Genomic DNA, 16722 nt, shown 5'->3' with positions numbered 1-16722 from the left:
CAAAGGTGTGCATGGCTCAAGACAGACACCTTGTCCCTGGCTAACAAGCCTCTGCCATGTCTCTCACGACCAAGCCCCCAGGGTAGCCCCAGCCCAGGAAGAGGAGCCTCGGTCCTGCCCATCAGCCCTGTTCTGTGACAAATATGCAAAGTGAGAAAAAGGATGTAAAGTTAATTTTCATTTCCAATTTAAATGGCTACTTATTCTGAGATCATGGTTGTTTTACTTCTGGTGGTAAGATGGCTTTTCTTCTGTGAAATCATGGTGACAGTAAGTAATAGGGTTGTTTGTTTTAGTTATTAGAATTGCCTCACTGGGCTAAATTTAAAAAATCATCGATATTGGTTCCCGTCTTTATGAGGGAAAATATTAATAAAGCATCACATTTCAGTCTGGTTACCTCTGCTCTGAGAAACTGAAATCCTGTCCCTGAAACTTGGATCTTGGCTGCCAGAATAACATCCTTCCCTTCAGGCACCTGTGTGGCCTGCACTTTGAGGCAGCTAGATCCTAAACCTTTAAATATGCTAATTATCTCCTCCCTGGTTCTGGCCTCCTGCACTTGTGTCAGTCAAATACCTTGGTCTGGCCTTCCCTGCTCTGACCTAACTGAATGCCACATCTGATGGCTCCCTTGCTGCAGGTTTCCCCAGGAGATATCATGAGATTGGTTTCATCTCAAATGGAAGCGCATAAAAATGCCTCCTCACTCAGTTTCCAACTCCTTGTCATTGCTGTGAAATGTCCCCCTTTCCTACTACTGCTGGGAGACTGACTCACTGATTTTGGAAAAAATGGACTCCCTGGACTCTGGCTGCTTACCTGGCAGCTGTTTTTGCCTGGAACTTTGCAAGTGCCCCTCACTTCATAGCAGCCAGTACCTGAGTGCGTGCTTCATTCTTTCCCAGCTCCATGCAAACAACAGCCAAGCTGCCTGGGGCTAGGAAGAGGGCCTCCTGGGTCCAGCATAGAGCTGGAATGACACTTTCAAAAGATATGATTTGAGGTCTGCCTGTGCCTAAAGACTCAAAAGCCCTGTCTTGTAGTCCCAGCTACAGAGGAGACTGAAGTGGGAGGCTCACTTGAACCCAGGAGTTCGTGGCTGCAGTGAGCTATGATCATGCCTGGGAATAGCCATTGAGCTCCAGCCTGGGCAACATAGTGAGATCGTGTTTCGTAATAAAATAAAAAGGTAAAAAGCCCATGATTAGAGTCACCAAAAGGTGTACATGCAAGGCATTGTCTCCAGTGCCTGAATCTACTGAAGCCTGAGGAAAAGAGGAAAAATCAGTAACATAGGTCTTGTTTTCATTGAAAAATCTAATATCGTTAGATCCTAAGATAAATGAGGTTTTCTCAAAAAACAGAGAAAAATCTGATGTTGTGTTTATTATAGATTTTTTGCATTAATTTAGATGATTAAAAATATTACAGGGGCCGGGTGTGGCGGCTCATGCTTGTAATCAATCGTAGCACTCTGGGAGGCCAAGGTGGGTGGATTGCTTGATCTCAGGTGTTTGAGGCCAGCTTGAGGAAGAATGAGACCCTGTCTCTACTAAAAATAGAAAAATTAGCTGGGTATAGTGGCTTAAGTCTATATTCCCAGGTATTGGGGAAGATGAGGCAGGAGGATCATCTAATCTTGGGAGTTAGAGGCTACAGTGAGCTGTGATTGCACCACTGCTCCAGTCTAGTAGCACAGCAAAACACTGTCCCCCAAAAATCGCATTAAAATAGTTTATTTTGATTCTTGAGTTTGATGGCAGTCCCTTCAATTATGTGGTAGAGGTGAGTGTCTCACGCTCCTCATCATAGTCTTGGCCCCATTTTAGCTACAAAGACTTAATAAGATGTACTTGTTACCAAGCTCCCACTCTAACAAACACATCAGCTGTTTGATACTAGCCCCATCTGCTAACATAATCTCTTCCCTGACCCCTATCCTCCCACAAAGTAGAACCCCGCTTCAAAATCCCTAGCCAGTGGCTATGCCCCCAATTGCTGCAGCCCAGGTCTTACAGACCCCCATATTGATGTCCTGGTTGGAACTTCTGCTGACACAGTCAGACCCCTGAACACTGTGCATGGCCCTAGGAAGAAGAGCCCAATTCTGCTGCTCAACTCTGGGCCCTAGACACTAACTCCCTGGTCCAACAGCATTCTTTCCCATTTATCTGCATGTGACTTTTCTGGGCCTTGTTCTACACTCCCAGAAGTCTTTCTTTACTGCTTGCTTCCCATTAGGATCTTCCCTAAACAAACAAAGAGTTTGTTTGTGAGTCTTTCTGATTTGGGGGTATCAAGCCTCCCCTAGGCAAGGCAAAATTTGAATCAAATACTGTGCTTTTTCCCCAGGCCTAGAATAGTTGCTTTAATAACCACTGAGAGTGTACCACGTGCCCCTGTACTATGCTTTACTTGGGTTAACCCATATGCATCTCACTATGACCTTATAAGGTAGATAATATTGTCATCTCCATTTTACAAATGAGCAAACCAAAGCCCAGAGAGGCAAAGTTACTTGTCTAAGGTCACAGAACTAGGAAGTTGTAGAAATGGTCTTTGATCCCAGGCTCTAGAGCGCAGCTCTTAACTACCACTTTAGCTGGCTTTTCCTTAAAGTCTAAGCAGCCCTGCACTGGAAAGTTTCTGATCAGATGACTCTCAAATTAAAATCCCAGCTATTTAGCTTATGAGCTCCACGGCATGGGACGTCACGTTAGTTCTCCAAGTCTCAGCTCTCTTATCCTGCATGGTTTTGTAAGAACTGGCATCAGGCACTCAGGACACAGCAGACACCCCATTCTTTTCTGCATTAAAACCTTAGCAACCACAAACATGCCATGAGCAGGGCCTAGGGTATTTAATTCTGCACTCTGGGTATGTTAGTAAAAACTGGAAAGAATAAAACCAGTTCTATTTGTAAAGCACTTTTATTTTTTATTTTTGGAGACATATTCTCTCTCTGCCACCCTAGCTAGAGTGCCATGGCATCAGCCTAGCTGGCAGCAATCTGAAACTCCCAGGCAGTAATCCTTCTGCTCAGTTTCCCGAGTAGCTGGTGGTACAGGTGCCCTCCATGACACCCGGCTAGGTTTTTCTGTTTTAGTAAAGACAGGGCCTTATTCTTGCTCAGGCTAGTCCTGAGCTCAAGGGGTCCTCCCACCTCGGCTCCCCAGAGTACTACAATTATAAGCATGAGCCACCACCCTGGGCTCTTTTCTGCTGATGGAGGAGATAAAGTGCAGCATTTGAAGGGACAGAGAGTGGGCTCCAAAGGCCAACTGCCCAGCTTAAAGGCCAGATTCTGTAATAATGCGTGACTTCAGGCAAATTTCTTAACTTCCTGTTACTCAATCATCTCATTTTTGAGAAGGGGTGCTATACTTCAAATAATAACAATAGCACCTACTTTCTGTAGGGTTGTAACTGATTATAGAGTCAATATACACATGTAACATCCTTCGAACAGCTCCCAGAACATACAGTAAGCTCTTCAAAGTGTGAACTGTTATTAAGTCTCCGGGGTAAGAGGAAATGCTGTTACCACCATTTTGTAGTCAAGGAAACAGAGGCTCCAAGGAGTTGAAGGATTTGCTCGATATCACACAGCTTTTGCAGAAGTGAACCCAACATGGAAATCCAGAGCCTCAGGTTAAAGGCTTGCCAGCTCCTCCATTTCTTCCAGTGGTTTCTTATTTCCATTTCTGACCTGACTGCGGTTGGCTCTGCTTCCCAGGCCACCAGTTTCCCATCTCATTAATGCACTTCTGCAAAAGTCAGGCTGCTCCTCACTGGCACTGCTGCTCTGTGTCGGCAGCTGTCCACCCACAGCTCCTCGACAGAGCACTGCGGAATGACGACCTTGGGTGGGGAAGACATTTACCTCCACCAGGTGCCTAATTATGCCAACACTGAACATGAGAATGAAGGGGAGATTGTGTCCTGCCCGAGGATGATGGATGAGGCTGTCTGGTTCTATCTTCCCCACTGTACAGGCCAGAGGCTTTATCGTGGGAGTGGCTCAGCGAGGCGTTTCAGTTGCTTTGTAGCAGGCGCTGGGGCAATGGAGGCTGAACTGGGTTAATACAAAGAGCTGCTGACTCACTCCCAGGAGAAGACCCGGGATGGATCATTAAGCTGTCTGGGAGCTTGTTTCAGGCTCACGCTCCCAAGATGAATGCTTTCAATTTGTTTATCGGGTCTCCAACAATAGGCCACTATTCTTCCCCACAACTCAGTTACACAATCCTTCCCCGCACATCTTTCAGCCACCTACTGAAAATCTGTCTGTGTGCCGAGCACAAACTCTACCAAATGCCTGGCTGGCGCGTCATCCCAGTCTTTGATGGGTATGTTCACCCACTAGGGCTGGCTGCCCCTGAAATGGAGGGACTTATTCTCTTCTCTGAGCTCTCCTGTGGGGAGATTTTGTTCTTCATCTCCCCACCCTCAACCCCTAAATCATCTTATACTTACTGACCCCAAACTGGATCTAGACCTCTGAATTATTCATCTTTTAAAAACCTGTCCTAAAGTTTCCAATTCCCCTTTGATCCTAAGTTCCTGGGTTGATTCTTTTTAAAAAAGAAATTGTTTCATTTCATGTATATATGTGTGTGTGTATATTTCATTTCATATATGTGTGTGTGTCTGATTACACATGCAGGCCAGGCATGGTGGCTCATACCTGTAATCCTAGCACTCTGGGAGCCCGAGGTGGGTAGATTGCTTGAGCTCACGAGTTCGAGACCAGCCTGGGCCAGAGCGAGACTCCGTCTCTAAAAATAGCCGGGCATTGTGGCAAGTGCCTATAGTCCCGGCTACTTGGGAGGCTGAGGCAAGAATCACTTGAGACCAAGAGCTTGAGGTTGCTGTGAGCTATGATGCCACAGCACTCTACCAAGGGCAATAAAGTGAGACTTTGTCTCAGAAAATAAATAAATTAATTAAATGAAATGAAAAAATATAAATAACGTATGTTTATTACAGAAAAAAAAAGAATACAAATCACCCATAATCTTACCACCCAGATATAATCTCTGTTAAAATTTTGGGGGGATCCAGTCTCTTAGACGTGCCTCCCATACTCTGAAGTTTGCCTGGGTGCCCTTCCTTGCCGACACGTCCCCCCAGCTGGGCACTGGAAGTCCACAGACGCCACTTGTGCTTGAGTGGCTCTACAGGGTAAGGTGCATCTGTCAGCTTGCATGTGGATCACCTTCCTCGTGGCCTCTGCATGGCTCCAGGTGAGAACCTCTGGCTTGCATTCTTGGAATACCGTCCTCCTGGTCTCCAGGCCTCCAGCCTCTCCTCTCACTCTAAGAGTGAGCAGACCAAGACATCCAGGCCATTGGGCCACTCCTGTGCTTGCAGCCTTCAGTGGCTTCCATCCTGATTTGGGATAGAGTCAGGACTCCCGAAGGCTGTCTGTGTCTCTTCGTGACCAGAGGCGGCTTGCTTTTACAGTTTCTTCACTTACCTCCTCACTAAGGGTATTCACTCTGTACTAAGGGTCAGACAATTTTCTCTTCCTAGTATGGAACTGCTCTTTATGCCCCAGGACCTTTGGACGTGCTGCTCCCTCTGCTTGAAATGAATTTCCCTTCCCCCTCCTTTGTCTGACTAATATTCCTACTCTTTTTTCGAGACTTAGTTCACATTTCTACTCCTCCAAAAGCCTTTCCTGACCACCCCACCCTACCCTCATTCCATTTCACCTAGCTGCTTCTCTGTGGGGACAAAATATGCTACTGTTGGAAATACATTTATCAATAACCTCTCCTCTTGTCCATCTCCCTTACTGGACTATAAGCTACTTATAGTCTAATTTGGATTGTGTTTTTTCCAGCCATTAACAAAAAGTCTGGCCCACTATACACAATTAAAAATTTTTTTTTATTATTTTTTGCTGACCAGAATGTAAGAATAAAAAACACACCTATAGGGTGGTGCCTGTGCTCAGTGTGTAGGGCGCCAGCCCCATATTGGCAGGTGGTAGGTTCAAACCCAGCCCCAGCCAAACTGCAACAGAAGAAAATAATTGGGTGTTGCGCTGGGCACCTGTGGTCTCAGCTACTAGGGAGGCTGAGGCAAGAGAATCGTCTAAGCCCAAGAGCTGGAAGTTGCTGTGAGCTGTGATGCTATGGCACTCTCCCAAAGGCGACAAAGTGAGACTCTGTCTCTAAAAAAACAAACACACCTACAGGTACTCAATGTTACTCTTTCTTAGAAGATGAGCATTTTTATTAGATCCAGATACAGCATAAATTTCCAAATTGATTCAGATACTAAGTGTGTACACACCTATGATCATTTTCATTATGCGAATAATCACATGTAAATTATTTATTTATTTGTTTGTTTTTGAGACAGTCTCACTTTGTTGCCCTTGGTAGAGTGCTGTGGTGTCACAGCTCACAGCAACCTCCAACTCTTGGGCTTAAGCGATTCTCTTGCCTCAGCCTCCCAAGCAGCTGGGACTACAGGCGCCCACCACAACGCCTGGCTATTTTTTGTTGTAGTTGTCATTGTTGTTGAGCAGGCCCAGGCTGGGTTTGAACCCACCAGCCTCGGTGTACATGGCTGGTGCCGTAACCACTGTGCTACGGGTGCCGAGCCGTAAATTATTTAACATTTCAACCCCACAACAGCCCTATGAGATTTCCATGTTACAGATCAGTGAGAATCACAGATGCGTAGTATCTTACAAACAATAATCAACAAGACCAGAATTTGAACCAAGGTCAAAATAATGATTGTTTACTTAAAAATGATTTGAGATTCAATTGTCTTTAAAGTTTTTTGGATAAATTTCTGTCCATTTAAGGGATATCCCCAAACTGGGTCCCTTTGCCATCTGGTTTCTCCTAATTTAGCAGCTAGATGATGATCATATCCTTCCCAAAAGTAACTGGGTGGGGGGGGAGATGGTATGAATAAATGTTTTCCTTTCCTTCAATTCACAAGTTGATGAACTTTCTCCAGTAATCTTTCCTCAGTCAAACATTTTCTGCCCAATGTGAAGAAGTGTTAATTTGCTACCCATGAAAAAGGTACTGCCGATCCAGGGAACATAGCTTGGTGCTTTGGCTTGTCTTGAGGAGCTAAACAGAGGGGTCTGATCCCTAATGTTCTTTATGGGTAGAAAAGTGCTTTGTTTGACTCTGTAGCTCTCATTCCGTCAGTCATTCAAAAAACATTTACAGAGGATGTCATAATCACAGTTAATAACAGTAGCTAACATTTATTGAGAGCTTAATATGTAAGAGGTACCACTCTGCCTGCTTTACAAGTAAGAACTCATTTAATCCTCAACAATCCTCAGGCGGGAACTGTTGTAATGACAGCTTCATAGATAAGCAAACTGAGAGACAGATGGGGTAAGTAACTTGCCCAAGGCCACAGAGCCTATAGTATACTGCCTCTCCCACCATGCACAAGGCTCTAGACCAGCTTTGGGCATATGGAGGTATAGATGACACAGGCCTTGTCCCCAAGGAGCTTATATGCTTATGCAAGAGAGACTTGGACCAGAGAACAGCAGGACTCGGTGCTAAGGAGACACGCAAGGTGATAAGAAGCGTAAAAAAGAAATCCTGTCTTGGTGCCTGTAGCTCAAGCGGCTAAGGCGCCAGACACATACGCCAAAGCTGGCAGGTTCAAATCTGGCCCAAGCCTGCCAAACAGCAATGACAACTACAACCAAAAAATAGTCGGGCGTTGTGGCGGGCGCCTGTAGTCCCAGCTACTTGGGAGGCAGAGGCAGGAGAATCGCTTAAGCCCAGGAGCTGGAGGTTGCTGTGAGCTGTGATGCCACAGCACTCTACCCAGTGTGACAGCTTGAGGCTCTGTCTCAAAAAAATTAAACAAACAAAAAAAGGTAGTATCAACAAAGCTCCTCATCTGTCCCTGTGAGCGGGGAGGACAAACCATGGCAGGGAGCAAAAGAGGAAAGGTCATCAGCGTTCACCTGTTTCTTTGTTCAGCAGGCCTTTGGTCAGAGGAGCAGAGCCTGCTCTAGGTCGGGATGCTGCAGTGACTCAGACACAAGCCTGTCCTCCATAGGTCATAGTCTCGTGGGCAAGGCAGGCAAGTAAACAGACCGGTCACAACAAAAAGTCCCCAAGGAATCCAGTGGTGATGTCTTGACACCCAGCCTGGCTGGCATGACCAGCTCTGGAGGCAGCACTTGTTTCCTCTGGTTGGTCACTCTGCCACCCCCGTCACTGGGGCTGTCCAGCCTGGCTTACCTAGGGCACGGGCCAAGAGCCTGATGCAGACATTTGGAGTTGGAAGAGCTATAGCCAGGGGATAGCTTTTATAAAGACAGTTCAGAAACTGGTCATCCCAGAGAGTGATCCACATCAAATCCCAGTTAGGAAACCCAAGAGCCAAATGCCAGTAGAACTGGATAAAAACCCCTAGTCCAAAGGGCCAGGGCCCGGGAAGTAAAGCCAAGAGTTTAGAGTTGGGCAGAGATAGGCAAGAACAAGCCAGAATGCTTAGGGATAATTGCCCCAAACCCTGGGTGGGGGTGGGCGGTCTGGTTTCCCTGACGGGCTTGGTATACATGTGATCCATGGGTTCTGGGGGCTGGCAAAAAGGGTCAGAGGTGCACCTTCCCTACAAGGGTCAGAAGTGCACCTTCCCTGCAGAGAAGTGGCCCAGTCCCCACACCCTCCCCCAGGCCTGCTGGGTAACCCACACCAATTCATCCAGGTGTGGATTGCAAGGAACAAAAGTTGACTATCTCTAAATGTTTCAGCCAGAGGTCAGTTGTAGGAGACAGTGGGAGGTAGAGAGGAGAGCCAGGTACACAGGCAACAGGGCCTGTGAGGAGAGGACTGTCCCTTACTCTCCCTCTGCAGTTTCCTCTCATTAAAAAAAAAAAAAAAGGAATGAACAAGGTCAGCAAAATCTGGAGGCCGTATTGAAGCTGCCCGTGGCTGCTGAGCAAAGTGGGCAGTGCCTGCTCGACCATTTGGGACGCCCACGGGTCTTGGGGCCCCTTTCGGAACATGCAGGCTCAGCCACTGAGTGAGGGGAGAAGGTGAAGGGGAGGGAGAAACACCGCAGATAAGAACGGGAGCAGAAGGGGCGGCCCTGTTTCCTGTCCCTGCATTCTCACAGCTCTGCTCACAGCAGCCTCGCATGATGCACCCACAGCTGATGTTGCCCCCTGGAAAGGCAGCGGGGGAGGGCTGGGTGGGCACAATGGGGGTGACATGAGTTTCTGAACCCAGGGAACTGGAAGCTCAATGGCCCCTGGTGGGAGATGACAACAGGGCAGCTGAGCCACTGAGGGAAGCAAGGTGATATGGGCCGGAAGGGGCTAAGAGCCACCACCAGCGCCTGATGAGGAGGCTGCTGGAGCTCCTCTGGGCTGGTCACAGCACTTGGCCTCACTTGTATTGATCCTTCCTTGCTGTCTCTTTGTTTTATTAACTTTAATGTGTAACTGGGTTGATCAGCAATTGTTTTTCCTGGGGTACGTAATTAGAATTATAAATGAAGCCAAGTGGAAAGTTTGGGTGACCCATGGCTGTCTGTTCTGTGCTGTAATGAGCCCAGGGCCCCCCAGCACCCTCCATGGAGGATGCCATTTTCCAACCATAAGTTTGTTGCCTTATTGACTCAAACAGAAAGCTGAGAGAACCCTCACACTTCACTGTTTGGAAGGAACCGAATTTGGCAACCTTGATCCTCTATGGCCATACCAGCCTGAATGCCTGTGATCTCATCTGAATTTAGAGCCCTTGGCATTAAATCAATTCTAGGAGTCCCATCCCCTACAAGAAATCTTCTAAGGGCTGGGCGCGGTGGCTCACACCTCTAATGCTAGCACTCTGGGAAGCTGAGGTGGGAGGATCCCTCGAGTGCAGGAGTTCGAGACCAGCCAGAGCAAGAATGAGGCCCCCGTCTCTACCAAAAATAGAAAAAATTAGCTGGATGTGGTGGTGGGCTCCTGTAGTCTCAGCTACTTGGGAGGCTGAGGCAGGAAGATCGCTTGAGCCCAGGAGTTTGAGGTTGCAGTGAGCTAGACTGACACCACAGCACACTAGCCTGGGTGACAGAGTGAGACTCTGTCGCAAAAAAAAAAAAAAAGAAAGAAAGAAACCTGAGCATATGATATGTTTGCTGTGCCCAGGCTGGGCCTGAGGTCCCTTAGACCTGCCCCTTTCTCTCTACCCATTCTGTGCAGGCTTAAGTTCAGGGCCACTCAGCTTCCACCTCAATTGTTCCGTGGTCCTCCCAGCTGGTCTCCCCACGTTATCCATCTCCGTCTCCAAAGTGATCTCCCTACAGTGCAAACATCTCCTGTTACAGCCTCCTAGACAATCCCAGTCCCAAACAAAGTCAGCTGTGCACATGTCTGGGCTGTTACACATGCAATACCCTTTTCTTTGAATACCCTCAGTATTTGAAAAACCTTTGAAAAACCCTCAGTTTTTCTTCATACAGAAAACTTCCATCCACTTCAAAGGCCCGGTCAGAAATCCTCCTTCTCTATCCAATGACTCTCACCTGACCCTGTGGCAGCCACCCACCCCTTCAAGCTCCCACGGGACTTGGCGCTCACTCCTCCGCCTACTCTCCCAGCTTGCACTTGTTTCTCTCTCTGGCCCTTACATGTCCATCATTGTTTAGTCTGGTATTTGTCCTCTGCTATCTTAAATCCTGTGTGTCATTGTGTCATTCTGGATTTGAAGACACATTTTGGGCAGGGAGTCATATCGCTGAGATTTTTTTTTTTTGTCCAGGGCTGGGTTTGAACCCACCACCTCTGGTGTATTGGGCCAGCGCACTACTCCTTTGAGCCACAGGCGCTGCCCATATTTTTTTTTCTTTAAGGCCCAGACCAGACAGATAAAGCTTATATGTGGATGGCGCATGAAATGTTCTAGGTAATAGAGCAGCTGCAGCATATGTGGGTAAGTGTTCAAACCAACCCTGCCCAGTAGAGCTTTCTGTGATGGTAGAGTTGGACATGGCCTAGATCTACCATGTCCGACATGGTAGCCACTAACTACGTGTGGCTAATGAGCACTTGAAATGTGACTGTTACAGTGAAGGAACTAAAAAGTTAAAGTAACGTAAGTAATGTGGCCACTGGCTACCACATTAGGCACACAGGTTTAGATTAAACCAACTTGGCGTAAAGTTAGGCCCCTGTCTGTACTAAAAATAGAAAAAATTAGCTGGGTGTGGTGCAGGCTCCTGTAGTCTCAGCTATTTGGGAAGCTGAGGCAGGAAGATCGCTTGAACCCAGGAGTTTGGGGTTGCAGTGAGCTAGACTGACACCACAGCACACTAGCCTGGGCGACAGAGTGTCTAACAAGATATCCTACCTGTATCAAATTCAGCACCTCATGGCTACTTTGCAATCTTTGAATAAGATAAATGGCGGTAGTAATAATGAGGGATCAAACGTTGCTCTGATAGCTCAAACCGGGACCATATCACAGGCTTATCATCCTAGTCAAACTTTCGACCATTCAGGGCCACTCCATCTGTTTAAAACATGCCGGGCCTATGGAAAAGTACCAGCAAGTGCCTTCTAAAGAAGGCAGAGCATGAAAGCTGCTAAGCGTGCTACTCCAGTCACAAGGAGCAGTATTTCCCAAGCATGGGAGAATGATTTCTTAGGTATTCTGAGGTCTGAGAGAGATTATGTCCCAAGAGTTTTGCGGTGAAGATCTAAATTTATCCTAAAGGTGGTAGAGTATAGAGGCTCAGGCCTATAATCCCAGTACTCTGGGAGGCTGAGGCAGGAGGATCCCTTGAAGCCAGGAGTTTAAGATCAGCCGGGGCAACATAGCAAGACCCCATCTCTACAAAAAAACTTTTAAAAACTGAGCTGGGTGTGGTGGCAAATACTTGTCGTCCCAGCTAGTTGAGAGGCTGAGGCAAGAAGATTACTTGACCCAGGAATCTGAGGTTGCAATGAGCTATGATAGTGCCACCACACTCCAGCCTGGGTGACAGAGCAAGACCCTGTCCCTGTCTCTAAAAAAAAACGAAGTTAAAATAAAAAAATAAAATAAATTTATCTGAAAGGGGCCAAGTAGCCAAGCCCTAAAAGCTTTAAAACAGGGGCGGCGCCTGTGGCTCAAGGAGTAGGGCGCCGGTCCCATATGCCAGAGGTGGCAGGTTCAAACCCAGCTCCGGCCCAAAACCACAAAAAAAAAAAAAAACTTACAGGAGGAAGGAACGAGATGATGTCAGCAGATGCTCAGTGCTGGGCTGTTAGGTTTTCTTAATTCTTGCTCCAACAGTAGATCCTTTCTTCTACCTGTACTTTCTCAGTTCTTGGCAATTAGCAAGGTGTCTAAAGACAAAAAGAAAGCTTCTCTCTTTCTCTCTAGGCAGCTGCATCCTTTTTCTTTTTTTTTTTGAGACAAACTCTCACCATGTCACCCTCAGTAGAGTGCTGAGTGTCTCAGCTCACAGCAACCTCAAACTCTTGGGCTTAAGCGATTCTCTTGCCTCAGCCTCCCGAGTAGCTGGGACTACAGGCGCCCACCACAAGGCCCAGCTATTTTTCTGGTTGCAATTATCTTCATATTGTTTAGCCGGCCCAGGCCAGGATGGAACCCGCCAGCTTTGGTGTATGTGGCCAGTGCCCTAGCCACTGAGTACTTGGGCCAGCAGCTGCATCCTTTTGAGTTAGGGAAGCCCAAAGCTCTCTGGTGACTGATGGCAAAATGGAACAAAGGGTGGTCATTCAAGGAGGTGAGAGCTGGAACACAGAGAGCAAAAAAGCAAAGTACTCCAGCTACATTGCCTACCCCGGTTATGAGCCTGTGCTGAAGGCAAGGGAGGACTGGGGGAAAGTAGCAGTCGCTTCCCTGGCCTTGGGAAGAAAAGAAGGGTTTTTTTGTTTGTCTATTTGGTTTGAGACAGAGTCTTACTTTCTTGCCCCAGTAGAGTGTCGTGATATCATAGCTCACAACAACCTCAAACTCTTGGGCTCAGCCGGGCACAGTGGCTCACCCCTATAACGCTAGCACGCTGGGAGGCTGAGGCTGGAAGATTGCTTGAGCTCAGGAGTTCGAGACCAGCCTGAGCAAGAGTGAGACCTCATTTCTACTACAAATGAAAAACTGAGGCAAGAGGATCACTTGAACCCAAGAGTTTAAGGTTGCTGTGAGCTACAATGCCCCGGGACTCTACTAAATGAAAAAGTGAGAGTCTGTCTCAAAAAAAAAAAAAAAGAAAAGAAAAGAAAAAAAGCTCTTGGGCTCAAGCAATCCTCTTGCCTCAGCCTCCCGAGTAGCTGGGACTATAGGCACCTGCCATAACGCCTGGTTATTTTAGAGATGGGGTCTTGCTCTTGCTCAGGCTGGTCTTGAACCCCTGAGCTCAAGCAATCCACCCACTTCAGCCTCCCAGAGTGCTGGGATTACAGGCGTGAGCCACTGCCCCCGCCCTGGAAGAAAGCAGGCAGGGGAATGGAATGGGGCTGCCAGTATGGCAGGATCTCTGTTTAAAAACACTCTCACAGGATGGTAAGAACTAGCAAAAGGAAAATAAGGATAGCACTTTAGCCAACATTGTATCTGCTTCAACTCAGGTATAAATAGATCCTTAAGCCCTTCGCTACTCAGCATGGTTAATGGAGCATGTTTAACCTCAACCATGAGCAATGACTTTGAGGAGGCAGAGGAATGTTTTCTGGTGAGACAAAGAACCATCTTCCTAACTAAAAGCACGTACAACCTTACCAAAAAAAAAACAAAAAAACCTTGCTCAGTCCCTGGGGAAGAGAAAATGCCAGATGGAAAACAGGAAAGGGCTACATTCAAATCCCTTCCTCCTCATAGACTGTAAGATGGTACAACCACTTTGGGAAACAATTGGGTGGTTTCTTAAAAAGTAAAACACTTAGCATACAACCCACCATTCCTGCTTCTAGTTACTAATACAAGAGAAATGAAAACATATATCCACATGAAGATTTATAGATAAATGTTCATAATAGCCCCCCACTTTATTCATAATAGCTGCAAATTGGAAACAGACCAAATGTCCCAACACAGGTGAATGAACAAATGGTGATATAGCCATATAATAGAGTACATTAAAATTACTCTGCAATCAAAAAGAATTACTGACAGATTCAATAATAGGGATGAATTTTAAATATGCAGGAGTACAAACAGCATGGGAATGTTATGAAATAAGAAAATCTAATTTTAGTGACAGAAAACAGATTAGTGGCTACTTGGAGTCAGCAGAGGAGAGAGACTGAGTAAGAAGGGAGTACAGGGGAACTTGCATCATGATGCAAATGTTCTATAACTTGATTATTGTGCTGGGTACACAGCATATACACTTATCAATTCATTGAAATGGTACACCTAAAATGGGCACATTGGCTCGGTGCCTGTAGCTCAAGTGGCTAAGGCTCCAGCCACATACACTGGAGGTGGCGGTTTTGAATCCAGCCCAGGCCTGCCAAACAACAATGACAACTACAACCAAAAAATAGCCGGGCGTTGTGGCGGGCGCCTGTGGTCCCAGCCACTTGGGAGGCGGGGGCAAGAGAATCGCTTAAGCCCAGGAGTTGGAGGTTGCTGTAAGCTGTGATGCCACAGCACTTTACCCAGGGTGACAGCTTGAGGCTCTGTCTCAAAAAAATAAAAATAAAATGGGCACATTTTACTGTATGTAAGTTAGATCTCAATAAAGTTGATTCAAAAAATAATTGCTTCCCAAGAGCCTGGATGAGGGGCCAGAGCCTCTACCTTGTCAGAAGTGGCCACAGGCCTGCTGGCTGCTCCTATGAGGCACAGGCGAGTGCCTTTGTAGAAAGTGCAGAGAAACCACCCGTAAGACCCTTGTGATGCTGCCAAGCTGGAGAAACAGCGCCCTGGCAGCCTGGAGAAGGCCCTTCTCTGGCCCTTGATCCTTAAAAGGCTGGAATTCCTGGCTGAACAAGAAGGCTTGGGCCCAGTCCCCAGGGGGCAGCTTCTCCTCTGCTCTGGGCAGGATGCCCAGCCACCCGCATGAAGGCTCTGGCTTGCTGCCCAAGCCCAGGACCACAGGGCCCAGGCAGTCCCTACCACCCCACAGGCAGGCTGTTTACAAAGTCCAAGCACCTGGGAGGCTCCCCCAGCCCAGAGTGTCACTCAGACCTTTACTCTGAATGTGGATGGTATTAACAGCCCTCAGAGAGGGTCAGGGAGTCTGTGACAGGCCAGGGCTGAAGCCTGAACTTTGAACTTTTAGCCCAGCGTGCTTTCCCCCACCCCAGTCATTTGCTGGGAGAGAGATTTTTAGTGGGTCTGATTCTGAAGAAGAGCTCTCCAGGGCAGGGCCTATGGAACACAGGGACTGTCCAACATACAGCCTGGGCAGTCTGTCGGGGGTGGGGAAACCGTAGGAGAACCAAGAGCTGCTGCCGCTGCTGATTTGTCGAAAGGTGATCCTGGCCCACAGCTGTGTGACTCAGGCCAGAACTGACTGAGGCCTAAGGGCTCACTTCAGACCCTTCTGATTCTAGAGTTCAGGGCCCTTTGGGATTCAGTGAACCCTCTGTGAAAGCAGGGATAAGCCTTCAGGGGTAGAGCCTGGAACCTGGCCCAGGGACCCCCGGGAGTCCCAGGAGTCCCATCACCTCAGCTGTCTGGCTCCAGCTACCCCAGGTCCCCTCCCCCATTCCCTGTTGTCACCTGCACCTGTTTTTCCTGCCTTGCTCAATCTCTCCACCCCATAGGCTGTTTGTTCCCAGGGGTCCTCTCCCTGATCTCCCAGGCAACTGTTGGCCATGGCCTGCAGGTACAGAATAGTTAACTCTTCCATCTCCCCCACCCACTCCTCACTCAAAGTGCCCTCAGGAGAGCCCAGGGCTGGGGCTGAGGAAGTCTGGGGTCTGGCCCTCCCACCAAGTGACCCCTGCCTTACCATATGACCTTGAGCCCATCACTTAACCCCTACACCTCAGTTTTCTCATCTGTAAATCAAGAGCGTTCTACCTTTTTATCATCCCCACCCTGTGCCCATCCCCAACACACACACACACACATACACATTGTGTTTTAAAATTTTAAGGCTATCAAATAACACTTATCCAATAATTATTAATTCAAGAGCTGATTTTGTAAGATGAAACAAAACCAATCAGAGTCTCTGAGCAGCATGTCCTGATTTCGTTTCATACAAAACAGAATTCTGAATGAATAATTACCGAATAAATGTACATTTATCATGTTCCTTGCTGTAATTCCAGCAGAATCTTGACATTTTAGTTAAGCTTGTGTAGCCTTCACACAGATAAATGTTCTATTTCTGTTAGGCTTTTAGAAGGGGGGGGGGAAGCAACTCTTGGTTTCTTCTTTCCTGCTCCTTTCTGGTCTGGAGTAGGGAGTAGGGACCCAGGAACAGGTGGTCTTCCAGACCCCTTGTATTGCTGGGTTAGTAGGCCCAAGGGTGTCCCATTGGCTGATACATCAATCATTTAGCCCCTGCATCATAGGACCCATCTACTAATGCCTGGCCTCACATCAGAAGGCCACAGGCCAGCAGGACCAGGGTCTGTACCCAAAGTCTTTGTCCCCAGCACAAACCCCTCTGCTTCTCCCCTGCTGGCCTAGCCCACAATTAGCACCAGAATTCAGAGCTATGGCAGTGAAGTGAGAAGAAGCCACAGTTGGTAGCAGCTTAGGATTTCCCTCAGGGGTGGGAAAAACTGGTTAAGAGTGCAGGTGCCTTGCAAGG

General features: G+C 47.5%; 1 protein-coding gene across 1 annotated transcript in view; it reads left to right on the top strand.

Annotated features, from left to right (window-relative positions):
* Nucleotides 1-3860, top strand: part of LOC128571104 (39S ribosomal protein L30, mitochondrial-like) — a 32850-nt gene extending 28990 nt beyond the window's left edge. The window contains exon 5 of the mRNA XM_053570754.1: nt 3740-3860. Coding sequence (XP_053426729.1) covers nt 3740-3860 — 121 coding nt within the window. The remainder of the gene's footprint in view (nt 1-3739) is intronic.
* The last annotated feature ends 12862 nt before the right edge of the window (nt 3861-16722 follow it).

The sequence above is a fragment of the Nycticebus coucang genome, chromosome 18 (assembly GCF_027406575.1).
Source record: "Nycticebus coucang isolate mNycCou1 chromosome 18, mNycCou1.pri, whole genome shotgun sequence".
In the NCBI taxonomy this organism is placed as follows: Eukaryota; Metazoa; Chordata; class Mammalia; order Primates; family Lorisidae; genus Nycticebus; species Nycticebus coucang.
The sequence above is the reverse complement of the archived record's forward strand: the minus strand, read 5'-3'. Positions and strand labels throughout refer to the sequence as shown.